Genomic DNA, 16,202 nt, shown 5'->3' with positions numbered 1-16,202 from the left:
CCAAGCAGAGAAAAAAAATTCCAAAACTAACACCTGTATCAGATTAAATCTCAGTCTGCAGTTAAATGGAGTGCTCACACCTTGGAGAGCTGTTGCACAAAGCAGAATGACATGAATTATGGCTCCAACATGGGAGATGTCAGTTTGAACAAAGGAGAGGATTATCAAACTTCTTAAAGAAGGTTGATCATCACGGAATGTTGCAAAAGATGTTGGTTGTTCACATTCAGCTGTGTCTAAAATCTGGACCTAGTACAAACAACATGGGAAGGTTGTAAAAGGCAAGCATACTGGTAGACCAAGGAAGACATCAAAGCTGTCCAACACAAATTTCTGGGCTAGGGAATAAAGACACTTTGACAGAAAACTTGAACAGCAAACCAAATGAGGAACAAATCGGCGGAAACTAGAGTCAACGTCTGTGATCGAACTGTAAGAAACTGTATAAAGGGAATAGGATTCACATACAGAAAAGCTTGACTAAAGCCATCATTAACACCTAAACATAAAAGAACAAGGTTACAATGGGCTAAAGAAAAGCAATCATGGACTGTGGATGACTGAATGAAAGTCATATTCAGTGATGAATCATGAATCTGCATTGGGCAAGGTGATGATGCTGGAACTTTTGTTTGGTGCTGTTCCAATGAGATTTATGAAGACGACTACCTGAAGAAAACATGTACATTTCCACAGTCATTGGTGATATGAGGCTGCATGTCAGTTAAAGGCACTGGGGAGATGGCAATCATTACATCTTCAATAATCGAACAAGTTCATGTTGACGTTTTGGACACTTTTCTTATTCCCTCAATTGAAAGGATGTTTGGGGATGACGACATCATTTATCAAGATGATAATGCATCTTGCCATTGGGCAAAAACTGTGAAAACTTTCCTTGAAGACACATAGGGTCAATGTCATAGCCTACAAATAGTCCAGATCTCAATCCAATTAAAAAAAAACAAATCTGTGGTGGAAATTGAAAAAAATGGTCCAAAAAGGCTCCATCCTGCAAAGCTGACCTGGCAACCGCAATCAGAGAAAGTTGGAGCAAGATTGATGAAGAGCACTGTATGTCACTTGTTAAGTCCATGCCTCAAAGACTGCAAGTGTTATAAAAACCAGAGGTGGTGCAACAAAGTACTAGTGGTGCTTTGTAATGTTCTTTTTCTTGATTTCTTTTAGTATTTCTTAAAGCCAGAAAGTTGCCATTTTAAATGACTTCAGTTTAGTGGTATGTCTGATCTACTTTTTTTTATACAAAATTAAACAGCTGAATGAACATTCTCCAAGACTGGTGATTCCATAATCTTTGCCAGGGGTTGTAATAAGAATAAACAAGAATTTTCCTGAACTATATTTTACTGTTTTTTTTCCCCCACAGTAGCTCACCTGCTCTTGGCTGTTTTTACCCCAAGTAATCAACCGATATCAGTTAAGAGTTACTCTGTTACTGTGCATTTGTACAAGCATCGACATGCATTCCCAACTTGCTGACACTCAATAATAAAGTATGCACAAACTGCAATATGAACTGTATTATTTTTAATGTGTCAATTCATGAATGCAAGCACAGACAGACATCAGCATCCATTCAACAATGGCATTTGGAAACAGTTGGTTAAAATGAGTGTTGTGATCAGGAGTGACGTGGAAGCTCTCAAATATCCATCTGAGGGTCTTGATTTGGTAAGACTGACAAATCAAGTTCTTGGTCTCCAAGTTTCAGATTTTTGTTTTGCTATACAAACAACCAACATTCTGTAACCACATTTCTCACACCAGCACCTGTAGCAGCTTTTAAAAGAGAAAAAAAAAACATGTCGCTGAGCATGCCAATTATTTGCAATACACCGCAGTACCATGTAAGGCTGGAGCTGTGTGATGGCAACAAATCTATGTTTGTTTGAGGCTCGGTGCTGCTATACGTGGTAAAAGATGGATGGGAGGAGAATGCATGCACTGACCCCTTTTACACTGGTTTATAAGCAAAGGAATAGGCAAGCACAGCATCCTTTCAGACAGACAGAAGAGGGACAGAGCATGAATAATGAACTCAGGTTAACATCAGCTCAAAGGGCTTAGGTGTCACATGATCTGCTCCAATAGGCTTCGTCTCATGGTTGGCATCAGAGGCCGTCATCAGTCTACAACCTGGCGCGTCGCCAGGTCATTTTTTATCGGGGCTCGAGTCCCATATGTTTTGAGTATATAATTTTAACAGATATAATTTGAACAAAAAACTTGGTAACAATCGCTCAAAATTGGAATAGGTCTCTGTCAAGTCTGTGTGTGTAGGGCTAGGTTTAGTCTTAGTGACAGGACCTAAACAGGTCAATTACTGAGCTATCACGTGACCTAAACTGGCAAAATAAGGGCGCTGCGTACGGATAGAATGTCGGTTCATTGATACGGCAACCGTACGTATAGCCACTGCCTAATATTTACAGGTTTTGAGGATCTCAGACAATGATGAGTAAAGCAATTAAATCTTTTAGGATTTTTCCAAAAGAGAGAAAGCGGTAAGCACATGCTGTGAGCCTGCGTGGTAACTTCTCAGTGCCAATTAAACCTCACTGATGATTTATGTTATGAATCATATTCGACAGTCAGTTTTTATGTGGATTCAAAAATATGGCGCATTTAAGCTTGTGGTTGTCTGATCCAACAGCAATCTTCTTTTGTCTTTTAGCTGAGTTTCTTGTAAATCCGATATCCAAAAAGCACGCTGAAACTAACTTACTAATTTTACCATAAAGTGTGTCGGCAACTGTGAAGTTGTGCGTCCGAAAACAAAAAGGCAGACGCTCTACTAAAACGGCAATAATCAAAACCCTCTGAATTTTAAACCATTTTTCAACTAACATTTTATTATTTTAGGAATGCAATAAAACTGTCTTGTATTTCCCCCTGGCTTCGCTCTGTTTGAGCAACCCCACACGACGCATGTATGCGACATGACACACGGCTAAAATCGGTGACTTGGGTTACCAGTAAAGGTTACAGTACCACACAAGATGGCGACGCGCGCACGGGACCATGGGAGTGGAAACCTATCTACAGCCTTACAGCCCAAAAAAATTTAAAAAAGCTGTCATTCGGTCACCAGTAAACAAGCTACAACACAGGAGAGAGCAGCACAGAGAAGAATACCACAAGACACTATGAATGCAAATAAGGTGCCAACATGTATTAAAAAATAGAGGATGGTTTTGTTTTTGTTTTTTATTCGAGAGTTATTTATCCATGTTGGGCTAAGGCCCCAAACACCTCAAACCGCCCCCATCTACAATTCATTAACTGACATGCTCTCCATTGCATTGGGCAGATTTGGGTCCCCACCTCCCTGTTTTTTTTTTTTTCCTCCTTCCTGCTGTTTTTTTGCTGCTTTCTTGGACATCTCCTGGTCGATGGGAGCAGGTTTCACAAACTTGATGATCTCTGTCAGACCTACAGGAAAACAAAATATTCTGCTTTGAGACCCATTGCTCCTGAACTTTACAGTTTCATGTACCCCCTGAACCTTTTTGTCATAACATGAATGACCCTTCATTTTGCCATTGCAGGCTCTTCTGAACCCATTCCTGTGGCTGGTGCAGTAACCAGAAATTCAAACCTTTTTGTTATTTATTTCTGATGTTTGGGCTGTTTAATATTACTGTATTTCCTTCATGCGTGTGTTTTTTTTTTTTTTTTTTTTTTTTTTTTTTTTTTTTTTTTTTTTAATTGTACCACAATTTATAATTGATGGACAACATTTTGGTTGGATCCAGAGCCGTTTAGAGAGTTGCGACAACTCTGTTCACTCCAATGGTTTGTTTTTTTTTTACAATAATGGCAGTTCATGGAGCCTCACAGTAGTTCCAGAAGTCAGCAGTTGACTATTGCAGCATATAGAGCACAGTAGACAGTTTCATGCACTTCTGAACGGTAAGACGTTTAAATAATCATATTGGATATTATTATTAGCGTATCTAAACCCATTAATATGTGCATTATTAGTTCATTATTAATCAATAATACATTAGTAGAATATGACAGTGTACTGTATATGTGTGCATATGACATTGTACGGTATAAATATTGTAAATTAATGCAGTTATTGATGACAAATTACTCAAAATCACAATCATGTCACTCAGAATCAATGGATTCAAATTGCCCGTCAATAACTTCCAGAACTATGAGTCTATTTCGAACTTACGTTGTCGCAATTCTCTCTCTAAACGGCTCTGGTTGGATCCATACCTTTGTTCCTTCTAGGAAGCAAACATCTACATCTTTGCAGATGTTTGCATGCAACACCTGCAATGTGCTCGTTCCCATTACCAAGGCATTATTTTGGGGAGGGATTTCTAACCTAAATGCACAAAACCCACAAGTTTAGTTACACTTTAAATAATTTGCTTTATAATGTTTAAAGAAATTCATAATCTGTTTCTGATTTTATTGTGTATTTTTGAGTGCAACACAACTGCAATAATTCAGTAAAAAAAAAAAAAGCGCTTATTAGCAATAGGTGGGATATCAAGTTTTTTTAATATTCTGGGTTAAAATCACTGGTGCAAAATGCCTCAATGGCACTCTTATCACCGGCACAATATCAGCATGTTGTGCTAGTTTTTAAAGTGCATTTAAAATACATTTGTTTGGTTAGATACAGGTGTAATCTTATAAAAACTACACAGTAAAATGGAGTTTCTGTGGAAAGTAGCCTTACCTTTTAATAAAGATGTATTTCCTTCACAGTATTCTTGCTTGGACTATCATTATCAGTGAGAATCCTGGTAGCATATGTCTGCATGTGTTAATAATCACTTTTCCATATTTTTTGCATTTCTTTTGGTCTGTTTTTAGTTTCCAGATGTTGTAGTTTTAAGACAAAAAGCCATTGATGCTGTTGCTGGTTATCACCCATCACAAGGCCATGACCAACAGGGATATCCAATTGGGGTGCGTCCCATTTAAAAGAAGAGATTGTGCATGTAGGGCTGTCCCAGCATGTAACGCTGCACATGCGACCAGTGTTTTTTTCAGGATGTGCCAGTCAGAACTTAATCTGGTCGTGTTGGTGCGAGTGCATATTTTTTTAATGCTCCCTCTAACTCAGGCACTGTATCAGGCTAATGTTGGTTGAAAGGAAAGAGGACTGCTCTGTGAAACAGTGCTGCGATTCTTGAACGCAAGACAATAGAAAAATATTAAAGTTGCAATAAAAATCCTCTATGCTGAAGTTGTAAAGACGCCAAAACCTTATTTTGACACCAGAAGCAAATATTGATCATCAGTTTCCTTGATTAATAATTCTGTATCTTATCTGCCCTAATAAAAAAAAAAAAATCACATCGGTCGATCCTTAGTAGAAATTCAAACATGCCAGTATATGAAAGGATATAAACAAACTTGAATCACGTTGACGTAAAACTTAAAAAAAAAAAAAACCATTAAATTAGACAATGCGAAAGGATAGGCATACAGTCAGGTATCAGCTTCCCTGCATCAGTGTGCCAAAAAAGCTGAATTGCCCATAACTGATGCCATTTCAGGAGTTCTATTTTAGGTGATATAAAAAAATAAAAAAAACATACTTCAGCAATTTTATTTGCTGCTTTCATTACCTAAGATGTCTGGTTATTGTACTAATACAGTGCCCGTCTTAAGTATGCATTCATGTGGGAGCTTAAGTAGAGATGTCAATTGTGGCCAAATGAGTATTGGGTGGATGTACAAAGAGGTGTACATACGTTGTACTCTGTTGTGTTATAAAGGGGTATATTTGCGGGTGCAATTTCCCTGGTTTAATTCTATGGGACATGTGCATGATAAATGTGTTTGTTGTTTTTTCTAACTCACATTTATATTTTTTGTTTGGTGTATTTTTCTGTAATGTATGTTTTTGTGCATTTTTTTTTATAAATGTGTTTGTTTTTGTAATTATTTTAAAATTTTTTGTAATGTATGTTTTTTGGAGTCATGTGTATTTTTGTATTTTTCTGTTGGGTTTTTCTGAATTTATGTATTGTATTGTAATATCTACAATTCGGCTGTTTTTTTTTCCCCAACAAAAATCATTGTTTACCTTCGAACCGAGTGGTCAGAGCTTAGCTTCCACTTGCGGCACCACAGAGAATCTGCAGTTTTCCAGATTGATTATTGAACGGGTTGAGTTCAATACCGACTCTAGTGAAACAGCGTGTAATTGCTCACTAACGCGAACAGTTATATGGTTTACTTAAAGGAAGTTTGGGTTCACTGGGTTAGTTTTAAATAACCATGAACTATTAACTTAAATAACTTTTAGCAGTACAAAGACATTTTTAAACCCAAACAAGCTGCAACATAGTGACGTCATACGAACCAGAAGTAGCACGCTCAATACCGAGAGGGAGCAGTAATCTTAAAATTAAAATTAACATTTTGCAACACCAAATTACTCCAAAATAACAGATGCACACACTTGAGGTATTTGGAAGCCGTTGACCAAGTTTAAGGTCGAAGTCATACACACACACGCGTTGACATTACACCAAAATAAGTACATGTTGATAATGTGCATAAAGGTGCCTGTGTGGCAATTTGCACCAGTGATTTTAGCATAGAATCCTCTTTCTGAAAAGGTTGTATTGAAAAATAAATAAAAATGGATATAGCATGTTGCCATTTTGAGAGAAAAAAAGTTTTAATTTCTGTTCATATTGCCCAGCTGTGTAAGACACCGCACATTTAAATATTGATACATCTAAACTTTAGCTTGGAAGAGTCTACGCTGAGTGTTTGTGCCAACACACCCTGTGTACATGAGGCCCCTGACTTTGTTGAGACTATAAGTCAGCTATAACTTTAAGAGGATGACTTGACAACGATAGAGACTGAAGTCTGAAAAACATCCTGACAAAAGAACTTGTGGTTTTTAGCATCACTGTCCAAAACAGATGCAAGCATGAATGTTAATCCTTGTCTTGATTTTCTATCTAAACACGGTCAGCTTACCAGGAGGCATAAATGGCTGGAGGACCTTTGGAACAACAATGCCCTCCTCAGTCTGATAGTTTTCCAGGATGGCACACATCACACGAGTGGTTGCACACATTGTGGCATTTAACATGTGCACAAATTCAGCCTATAAAATACAGAGAAAACAAAAAGTAAAGCATTCCTTCCAACTAAATATTTAGGTACTTTTTAAAAACCAAAGCATCAACAAACTACAATTGTCCTTACAACCTGAATGTTAATGTGTCTTTCAGAGTTCATAAAAAAACAGAATGCAGCAGATAAATGACACAAATCAAACACTTAAAACTTGGTTGGTGTGTGAATGGGAGAATGAGCGGATGTCGTCAAGAAACTGGGGCTACCTCAATGGTTTTAAAGTGCTATAAATATAGTCAATTTGCTATAAAAGTCAGGCTTTGTCAGATATGGTCTTATCACAGAATGGGGAACACTACCCAAGAAAAACCAAAGACTCACCTTGTCCATCATCTTTTTAGTCTGTCCATAGCGGATGCGGAGGCGTCTGGCCTGGTAGTCTGTGCAGTTTGAGCAAGAAACTAGCTCTCTGAAAGCACCCGAGGCTGGGAACCAAGCCTCCAGGTCCAATTTCTTACTAGCTGCATGATTCAGGGCCCCTACAACCATATAAGTGTTACTTTTTTCACATTTGAAAAGTATTTTAAGCTGAAGTCTAACAGAAAAGCAACGATGGATGTATGCTGATCTGATGGGATGTTCTGATACGGCACTTGCATCCAACATTTGGTCAGAGAAATCTTAGAGCTTCAATCAGGCTCATGTGTGACTAAAATTACATCAACTCTGCTCACAACTTTGGTAAAGTGTAATTATTTTTTACATAAGTAACAGCATTTTTGTATTTTGTGATGAATCTACAATAGTTCATCATGGAATGGTTTTACTGTACTCACCAGAGACAATGTTTACAATGCGATAAGGTATTCCTAATGTCTGATAAAACTCCTCTGCAGTATTGATCATCTCATCAAACATCTCCCAGGACTTGCCATCATGCGGTGAGGCATAGACAAACTGCTCAATCTACAACGACACACATGTAGGTCAGAGACAAAAAGAGAAGCCCATTAAGAGGACAAAAACAACTTTTCAACACTTACTTTCTCAAACTGGTGCACCCTGAAGATTCCACGTGTGTCTCTGCCATGAGACCCTACTTCCTGTCTGAAGCAAGTGGAGAAGCCAGCATACCGAATTGGCAGATCCTCAGGTTTAAGCCACTCGTCCCTGAGAAAAGCAGCAATTGGCTGCTCAGAGGTGGCAATGAGGTATTTTTCATCGATGGAGCTGTCGTCCGACTTCTCGCTGCTTTTGCCAATGACCTACAGTGATGACAAAGAAGTAAAGCGGGGTACAAAGATTTTGTAAATCTGAAATGATTTTTCTTATCCTTTACATACCCGACATGAAAATAATAACATTAGGCATAGAATGGAATGTTCAAATCCACCGCTATCCCAATGAACGCACATGACTGGAGTTATTTGCAGTGTTGCGACTTTTCAATTCCTCTTAACAACTTTTTTCGAAGAAAAAAAAAAAAGAAAAAAAAAAAAGCAACTACCAAAAAATCTACTTATCACGTATGACTCTATAGTTTCTGTCCTCAACGAGCAGCGGGTGCTGCCTTGAGCCCCTCCCCTGGCCAAAAACTCACAGGAAGTCAGGTTCATAGTAGCCGCACGCAGCACTCCCAGCTGCAGAGCAGAGAAGACCCACACCATCCCACGTCTACACTGCAAATGAAATGCAATGTTCTCTCCACCTTGAATTTCCTTGTCAAAGGTTTGTACACAATAATTACATGTTATCACTTTGCCTCTTAGGGTGCATTCACATGGGTTTAGTCTCGGACTTCTGCCATCTCTGTTTGCTCTTTCACAACAATGAACAATGAAGCAGTAACAAGTTGCTGTGCTTTTGGTGGTTTTTGTCTGTAGCCAAATCTCCTGCACACCAAAAATGCCATGCGCTTTATGTCATCTCCCATACTTCCAGTTTTTAGTCTGGGCCGAGTGTTCAGCTGAAGCACTGTAGGCTCAGAGTGGAACCTAATAAAAGAGGCATGCTACTGGCTTAAGAAAGTACAAATTATTTGCATCGAGTTAATTTGAAGCAGCAATACAACCGGGCTGCAGTTTGAGAGGGAGCAGCCCATTTTTTTAAGCAAGGCAGGTTTTGACCATAGATATTGTTTTAGAGCATTAGTAGCTAAAATTAGCATGAAGTGCTTCAATCAAAGTTTTCATACCTTGTAAAGCTCCTCATCAAATTGGCTTAGTTGAGCAACCTCCTGCATGACCTCTTTCCTCATGAAGAAGGGCGTGTAAAGCATTGTGTAGTTCTTGCTATGGAGGATTCTTAGAGCGTAGTTAATCAGAGCCTGCTCCAAGAACACTAGGGGACCCTGAAGAAAACACACCAACTGCTTAGTGACTCTGCAAGAGTGCGTAGGTATGTTTTCACCTCTATTCAGTTGGGTAGTTGTTGGAGCTCACTCACCTTCAGAAAGTAACCTCTGCTACCAGCTACAATAGCTCCTCGCTCTCCATCAAAGCCGTCAATCATGACCACAAGGTCAACGTGGGAGTACTTCTTCTGTACAGTGCAGTCACCCCAGGTACGCTCCACCTTGTTGTCAGCATCCTAAATGGAAGAAATCAGACAGCACCTATTGTTTCATCTGGTTAGGTTAGATGACAAAAGATGAGGAACCACAGATCTAATTTGTCAATAGCCATGTGTGAATGTGAAGCTAGATGTCCAGAATACAATTTACCTATCAAGTGCAAAAAGCTATCAGATACGTTTTTTTTTTCTTTCTCCATTTAATATTGGGCTCCAACATGACACAGAAATACCCGACATGCATGTTTTGGGACAATAGAGCCTGTTGTTCAGAAACCATCTCCCCAATCTGGAGATAAGGAGGAAACGGACAAATTGACAGACCACTAAAGGTGGCAGACTACTATGGCTTATTACGGGGTTATAGAGCCAGTGAGTGTAAAAACCACATTAATCGGTGTCTGTCAGTACCACACAGAGCTTTTCAGTATTTGTAACTCACTTTGTTCTTTAGAACATATATAGCATAAAAACAAAGTTAATAACAGTCGTGAACGCTAATAACCTTATTTAGCATGTTGGGTCCGATTTCTGAAAGTTTAATAGCCAGTAAAGTTGTCTCAATATGGAAGGAAAATGAAAAACTAAATGGAAATGCGATGCGGAAATGGGTATATCTTGACTTAGCCGAAAAAGAAAAAGATACAGATTCTGTGCCCGTTTCAGTGATCTAGGAATCTTTATTGTGGAGAGACAGAACAGCAACTTTTGAGGCTCATTGTGCACAGAAAGTGCGTGAGCGCTTTCCATTCACCTCATCGTTGCTGATTGGCACAGACGGATGTAGAAGGTTGCCAATCTCTCTCAGGTTCTCAAGGCGCTCTGCTTCAAGCTTTATCCTCTCACCGTCAGTTTTCTCAGCTGCCTCCTCAACCAACAGGCGCACCTTTTTGATCTGGGTGACAGTCAAAGCCTACCACAAAAAAATAAGTGGTTTGTTGATTTGGGGCGGTCTTTCAATAAAATAGTTTAACTGCATTAAAAAAATGTCCACAATACAAGTCGCATAATTTGCTCAATGAGTGGGTCATCATACCGACAGAGTCTCAGCAGTCAGTGACTCCAGTGCCGAGGCATCCTCAGGAACATCCTCATCCTTGCCAACTGGTTCCTTTTTCTGCAGGAAGAGATGGTCACTGACAGTTAAAAGCCTCTTCTTTCAAAGTCTTAGCTCTTTGACAGAGCTGCCATGCAGGAAGAACCAGTATTCCAGGAATACATATTGTATTACCTCCTTTAATATACCACAAATAAACTCACTCAATTAGGGCTCAGATTTGGAATGGAAAAAATGTATTGCTTTAATGCAAAATGAACTACCATATTTTTTTAACTATAAGGCGCACTTAAAATCCTTTAATTTTCTCAAAATTCGACAATGCGCCTTATAATCAGGTGCACCTTATGTATGAAATTAATTACTGTGCTTCAACATACTGAACTGAAAAAGTGAGTGTATTGTTCTGTATTTTATGTGTTAAACCTGAACAATGTTGAGTTATTGTTAATGAGTTGAATAAAGTTTGACTTATCTGACTATTTTATTTCACTTAATGCGTCTTAATAATAATAATAATAACAAATCGGTGCGCCTTATAGTCCGGTGCGCCTTATGTATGAAAATAGACCCAGTCAGACCCATTCATTGATAGTGCTCCTTATAATCGGGTGCGACTTATAGTCCGAAAAATACGGTACATCAATATGAACAATGTTGTCCCGTGTGATATTGTGCTTATAAATATTTGGGATGTTCCTATACAACTTTTTCACTTCCGATATGATACCGATATTGCAGCCTTGAGTATTGGCTGATACAATATCAGCACAAATCATATACACGTTTAATACTTATATGGTAGTTAGAAAAGGCTTGATCAAGTGATGTTACTCAAACAGAGAACAATAGTCAGCAACAGTAGGTATGAGGAAAAACTGACCCATATATTATTAAACAATTGGTTACATAAATGTTAAACTTCAACATACAGTATTCTACAATTGAATAAATATAATATATGTCTGGCTGATATCGGACCGATATCAACATTGGATTGGGACACCCCTAATGAATATATTGAAATAAATCAAAATATCGATTTATTGCCCAGCATTGAGGACAAGTAGCATCTAATCTACTTGACACATGTCAAGCTAAGATTTAGTTTAAAAGCATCTCTGTATATACTCATGAAAAGGCTAACCATTCAATTAACAGTAACTAGAAAAGATGTATGTACAGCATGTCAAGAAGATGTGTTTGGTAGTTTTTGCACAGTAAAATATCTCAACAGGTTCTACTCTTTCCTGTTTTTAAAACAACCAAGAATTGAATACATTTAGAGCTTTAAATGTAAAGAAAACCAAATGTTTATTTAAGGCTCAAGGTCATATCAGGACATTATATGAAAATAAAATGGAGAAAGTTTGCATGAATATTGTGTAAATAAAGATAGAAATGCTCAGGAAAACACTGACGAAAAAAATCACTCAGCAGAAAACACATTTTAAATGATTTAGATTTTAGTAAAATACGCCACTACTACATTATGGTATTTTTTTATGCATTTAAACCTTTTTTAACGGGTCAGGTATGATATCCATCCTGTGTGAGAGTCACAGAGGAAAAGCAAGGAGGAGAAAGAGCAGGCTTTTTGCCAGCGCTGTTGAGCGTAGAAGCCCCCCGACGTGTAATTTTGCTCTCCTACGGCGCGAAATGAAACGCATGGGGATTTTCTGTTTTTTCCTTTTTTTAATTGGTACCGTCGTAATAATTGTTGCACACTGGGACACAAAAGGAACTCCAAGGCATGCACAGGTTGTTTACATTTTTTTTAATCTGCAAAACCCAGAAACACATACATCAGTCGCACCATCTATTTAATACAGGCGATTTGCTTGGATGCTTCCGTCTTTGTCTGGGGACCCCGATGCTGTCTGTATGCACCGCCCAATATAAACAGTGTCGCTTCAATCAGATGTAGCGCACATGAAGCTACTCATGATGTTTATAACTCAACGGATCATTCTACATGTGCATGCATGGATGTGAATACCGTCTGGATGAAGCGTGTTTGGGCTTAAAGAGGCTTACCTTTATTACTATACTTTATTCAAAATTTTCTGGTTCAGAAACAAAAGAACATTAATAACTTTTCCCTAAACATTCAGGGTGCTATGATGACGTATTACCCCATATATCAGGATATCCAACCGCTTAGAAATCAGCCAGCGTTCCACCGCAGGAGTGGGATCAAACTTCTTAGGGGGACCCTCTATGCTAATCCTTATTAATTAAAAATTATTAAAAGTAGTCTAGAACGATATGTGATTTTAGTTTCTTTACCTTCATCTTTTCTCCTATGCTCTTGCTGCAGAGATTCTTGGCTTTGTTGAGGTTGTCTGCAGAGAAGCGGCCTGTAAGCAGGAAAGCAAGGTCCAATCAAAGCGGTTGTCTGTGTCAGGTTGGCAGCAAAATGACACGGCTTTACGTTACATAAAACCAAACAGAAAGGTTTGCTTGTGTTTTATTTAGTATGTAATATATTAAGCACCATATTTTCTAGGGTATAGAGCACACCACTTTATTGTACACTAAGAAATTTGCAATATAGCATGTGAAGGCAGCTTCATGACTTAAGCCACACTCCTTTGGCTGATAAAAGTGCCCTTCAAACAACTTAAACAGAACATACAAATAGACAGGCTGCTACTCAGGTATGAATTAACAAAGATTCAAGTGTATTCTGATGAGTTTCAAGTGACAAGTATTCATCTACACATGAATTCTGTCATCTCTTGCTCAGATTAGTCATGAGGACCGTTGTCCACCCGTCATAATCGAAGTTGAAAAGGTACGACAGCAGTTAAAGCACCTATAGGTGAATAAAGCAGCAGGACCAGATGGTGTCCTTTCACGCACACTTAAAGTCTGTGCAGACCAGTTGTGCTCCATCCTGGACACAATATTCTCACCGTCCTTGTCAACATCTCAACTTCTGGTCGAATGCACGTCATACGAGCAGATCTGAATGTAGGAACGTTGATAAATGAGGGCCTATGAGTGGGAATCTTTCGGCACCACACAATTCAATTATGATTATAAGGACCGCAATTTTTCTAAATCCAAACAATATCCTCATGATGATGCATCAGTTTTTTTTCTCCCTCACCAATATAAGGACATCAGAGGAGACCATCAAAGCTTAGTTAAAAAGAGAGGTGAAAAAGACCAGATTTAAATTATTCATCAGCCAAATCATGTGTAAAATATGTACCTACTATTAAAATGTATTATTCAAAACATAAAGTTTTATCTTTAAATTGGTATTGTATTTATTTATTTTTAAAACAATCCTTCTTTATAGGAACATGTTTCAAAAGTATGTACATTAAACTTTTATGCTGATTTGTTTGATAGAAAAGTATTACTCAACATGTCAAACTTAGGATAATTTATGGATGTAATACAAGGGACCACTGTCTGCTCTGGGTATGATAAGTATGTAACTGTATTTCATTAAATACATATTTATTGTCCCACAGCCCATTAGAGGCAGTTTTCTTAATAAATGCTGGGGGGACACTAAAACCCCATAACATCAAAATCAGAATCAACTTTATTGACCAAGAGTGTATGAATACACGCAAGGATTTTGTTTTGGTGACCTGTGCTCTCTCAGATAGTGTAACATTAAATAATAACAATCAACTAGAATAAAGAAAAATAAATAAAAAAGAAGTATAAACATAAATATAAGAGTAGTTAGACTAATATGTGCAAACTAAATAAAAATAACAATACAATAATAATAAGATAATAGTGCAGTAGTGCATTGATGAGTAGTGCAGGTGAACATTTAAATGAAAATATTATGTCCATGAACATTCACAGTGACAGGTTAATCCAGGGTTATGTTTAGTTCCATGGTTATTTCACAGTAACAGGTCTGACACTCTATGACTGGTTAGTGTTGATCACAGTGACAGCCTGGGGGAAGAAACTATTTTTATGGCGGGTAGTTTTGGCGTACAGTGATCTGTAGCGTCTGCCAGAGGAGAGGAGTTTAAACAGATTGTGTGCAGGGTGTGAGGGGTCTGCAGTGATGCTACCTGCCCGTTTCCTGACCCTGGACAGGGTTAACATACTGAAGACATAGTAAATTCTGCCTCATACTGAATGCACAGGCTGTAATATCACCATGTTTATCATTGCACCGGTTGTTAGAGCTACTATCTTTACCAGGGAGCAAATATTTATTCTTGGTTATTGTTTTCCACAGTTTTATTGGGCTTCATTTACTAGCGACTAGTTCCTTCTGCTCAGAAACCAGTTATATTTTTAATATTTATTCGATTTTTAAATTATTATTTAAAAGTTTACCTAATTCAGATGAAGACTACTTATATGTTCATAACAGGAACAATGCACAATAATAAAATAATATTTATAAACTTGTTAATATGCAGTAGGAACTACTCGCCAATAAATACAACCCTATTAAACTCTGGAAAACAATAACCAGGAATAAATATTTGCTCCCTGGTAGAGATAGTAGCTCTAACAACTGGTACAATGATAAACTGGTGATATTACAGCATGTGCATACAGTACGGGGTAGAATTTACTCCATCTCCGAAATGTTTCCGGGTTTAGTATCTCCCTAAATGCTACCAGTACCGGGCCAGAACCATTTTGGGTTTTGTGGTATCAGATTGACGCTGATGTGACACGTCACTTCCAAGGATTGCGTCAGTTTGCACGTTCCTACCCAGTGTCACGTACTGAGTTTACCTCCGTACTGAGATTATTACCCTCACCCAGCCCAATCCAACAAGCAAATAAAACACGTGTCCGTTCACTTTGAAAACAAAAATGAATTATTTTTTGTTTAGCAAAAATTCATTTCCCGGTAGTGCACATGTGCGCGCATGCGCATGTACAATCTCAGACACCGGTATAGCAAAGATAATAAAGCAGAGCAGCAGCGCAATGCTGGCTCGGCTTCGTCGTTGTCGATGAATACAAAGCCGTGTTCATGTTAGCTTCACTCTCCTGCCCCATACTCTAACTAAATGATCTGAACCGATACTGATACTAAAGGTTGTAAACCGGGTTACCCTGACGGCTTATTCAACATTTGCATTTTAATTATTATTTTTGCCTTAAATGCCGCAGACCGAGTAGATTAACACACTGATTTAATTTACAGCAATCATTACTTAAAATGGAAAAGCCTCCTCCTAGCTAACGTTAGCATCATTAGCTTGGACTCAGCATTTAGCGCATGGCAGAATATAGAATCTCTCACATTTCCTCCACTCCGTGTCGGCAGCCACCAGCCTGTCAACCAAACTGACATCTTTAAAACGTTTCCTCTGGGTCTCACGGACCAGCTCTGGGTCACCGCCTTTGTCGGTCCTGAAGAGGTCCAGGTCGAGCACCATGACTGCAACGCACACGTACTCAATACCACTGTCAGTGCCCAATACTTTCAAGGGCCGGTTTCTTGTACTGAGTTTGTATATGCACATAT

At 38.4% G+C, this 16,202-nt stretch overlaps 1 protein-coding gene across 1 annotated transcript; it reads right to left on the bottom strand.

Moving 5' to 3' along the window:
• Positions 1 to 1,533: 1,533 nt before the first annotated feature.
• sars1 (seryl-tRNA synthetase 1) lies at positions 1,534 to 16,202 on the bottom strand. The gene is made up of 11 exons (XM_028453134.1): positions 15,978 to 16,202; positions 13,013 to 13,083; positions 10,703 to 10,783; positions 10,421 to 10,579; positions 9,541 to 9,684; positions 9,290 to 9,445; positions 8,139 to 8,360; positions 7,932 to 8,061; positions 7,477 to 7,634; positions 6,994 to 7,123; positions 1,534 to 3,453 (listed from the first exon to the last, which is right to left on the bottom strand). Exons 1-11 carry the CDS (start codon positions 16,198 to 16,200, stop codon positions 3,290 to 3,292), a joined length of 1,638 nt encoding a protein of 545 aa, XP_028308935.1. The 5' UTR covers positions 16,201 to 16,202; the 3' UTR covers positions 1,534 to 3,289.

The sequence above is a fragment of the Gouania willdenowi genome, chromosome 7 (genome assembly GCF_900634775.1).
Source record: "Gouania willdenowi chromosome 7, fGouWil2.1, whole genome shotgun sequence".
Classification (NCBI taxonomy): domain Eukaryota; kingdom Metazoa; phylum Chordata; class Actinopteri; order Blenniiformes; family Gobiesocidae; genus Gouania; species Gouania willdenowi.
The sequence above is the reverse complement of the archived record's forward strand: the minus strand, read 5'-3'. Positions and strand labels throughout refer to the sequence as shown.

Coding starts and splice junctions, on each gene's coding strand:
- sars1 (XM_028453134.1), bottom strand. CDS start 16,200: ATGTGCATATACAAACTCAGTACAAGAAACCGGCCCTTGAAAGTATTG. Junction 13,084..15,977: donor CGACACGGAGTGGAGGAAAT/GTGAGAGATTCT, acceptor TCCTGCTTACAG/GCCGCTTCTCTGCAGACAAC. Junction 10,784..13,012: donor GCATAGGAGAAAAGATGAAG/GTAAAGAAACTA, acceptor CTCTTCCTGCAG/AAAAAGGAACCAGTTGGCAA.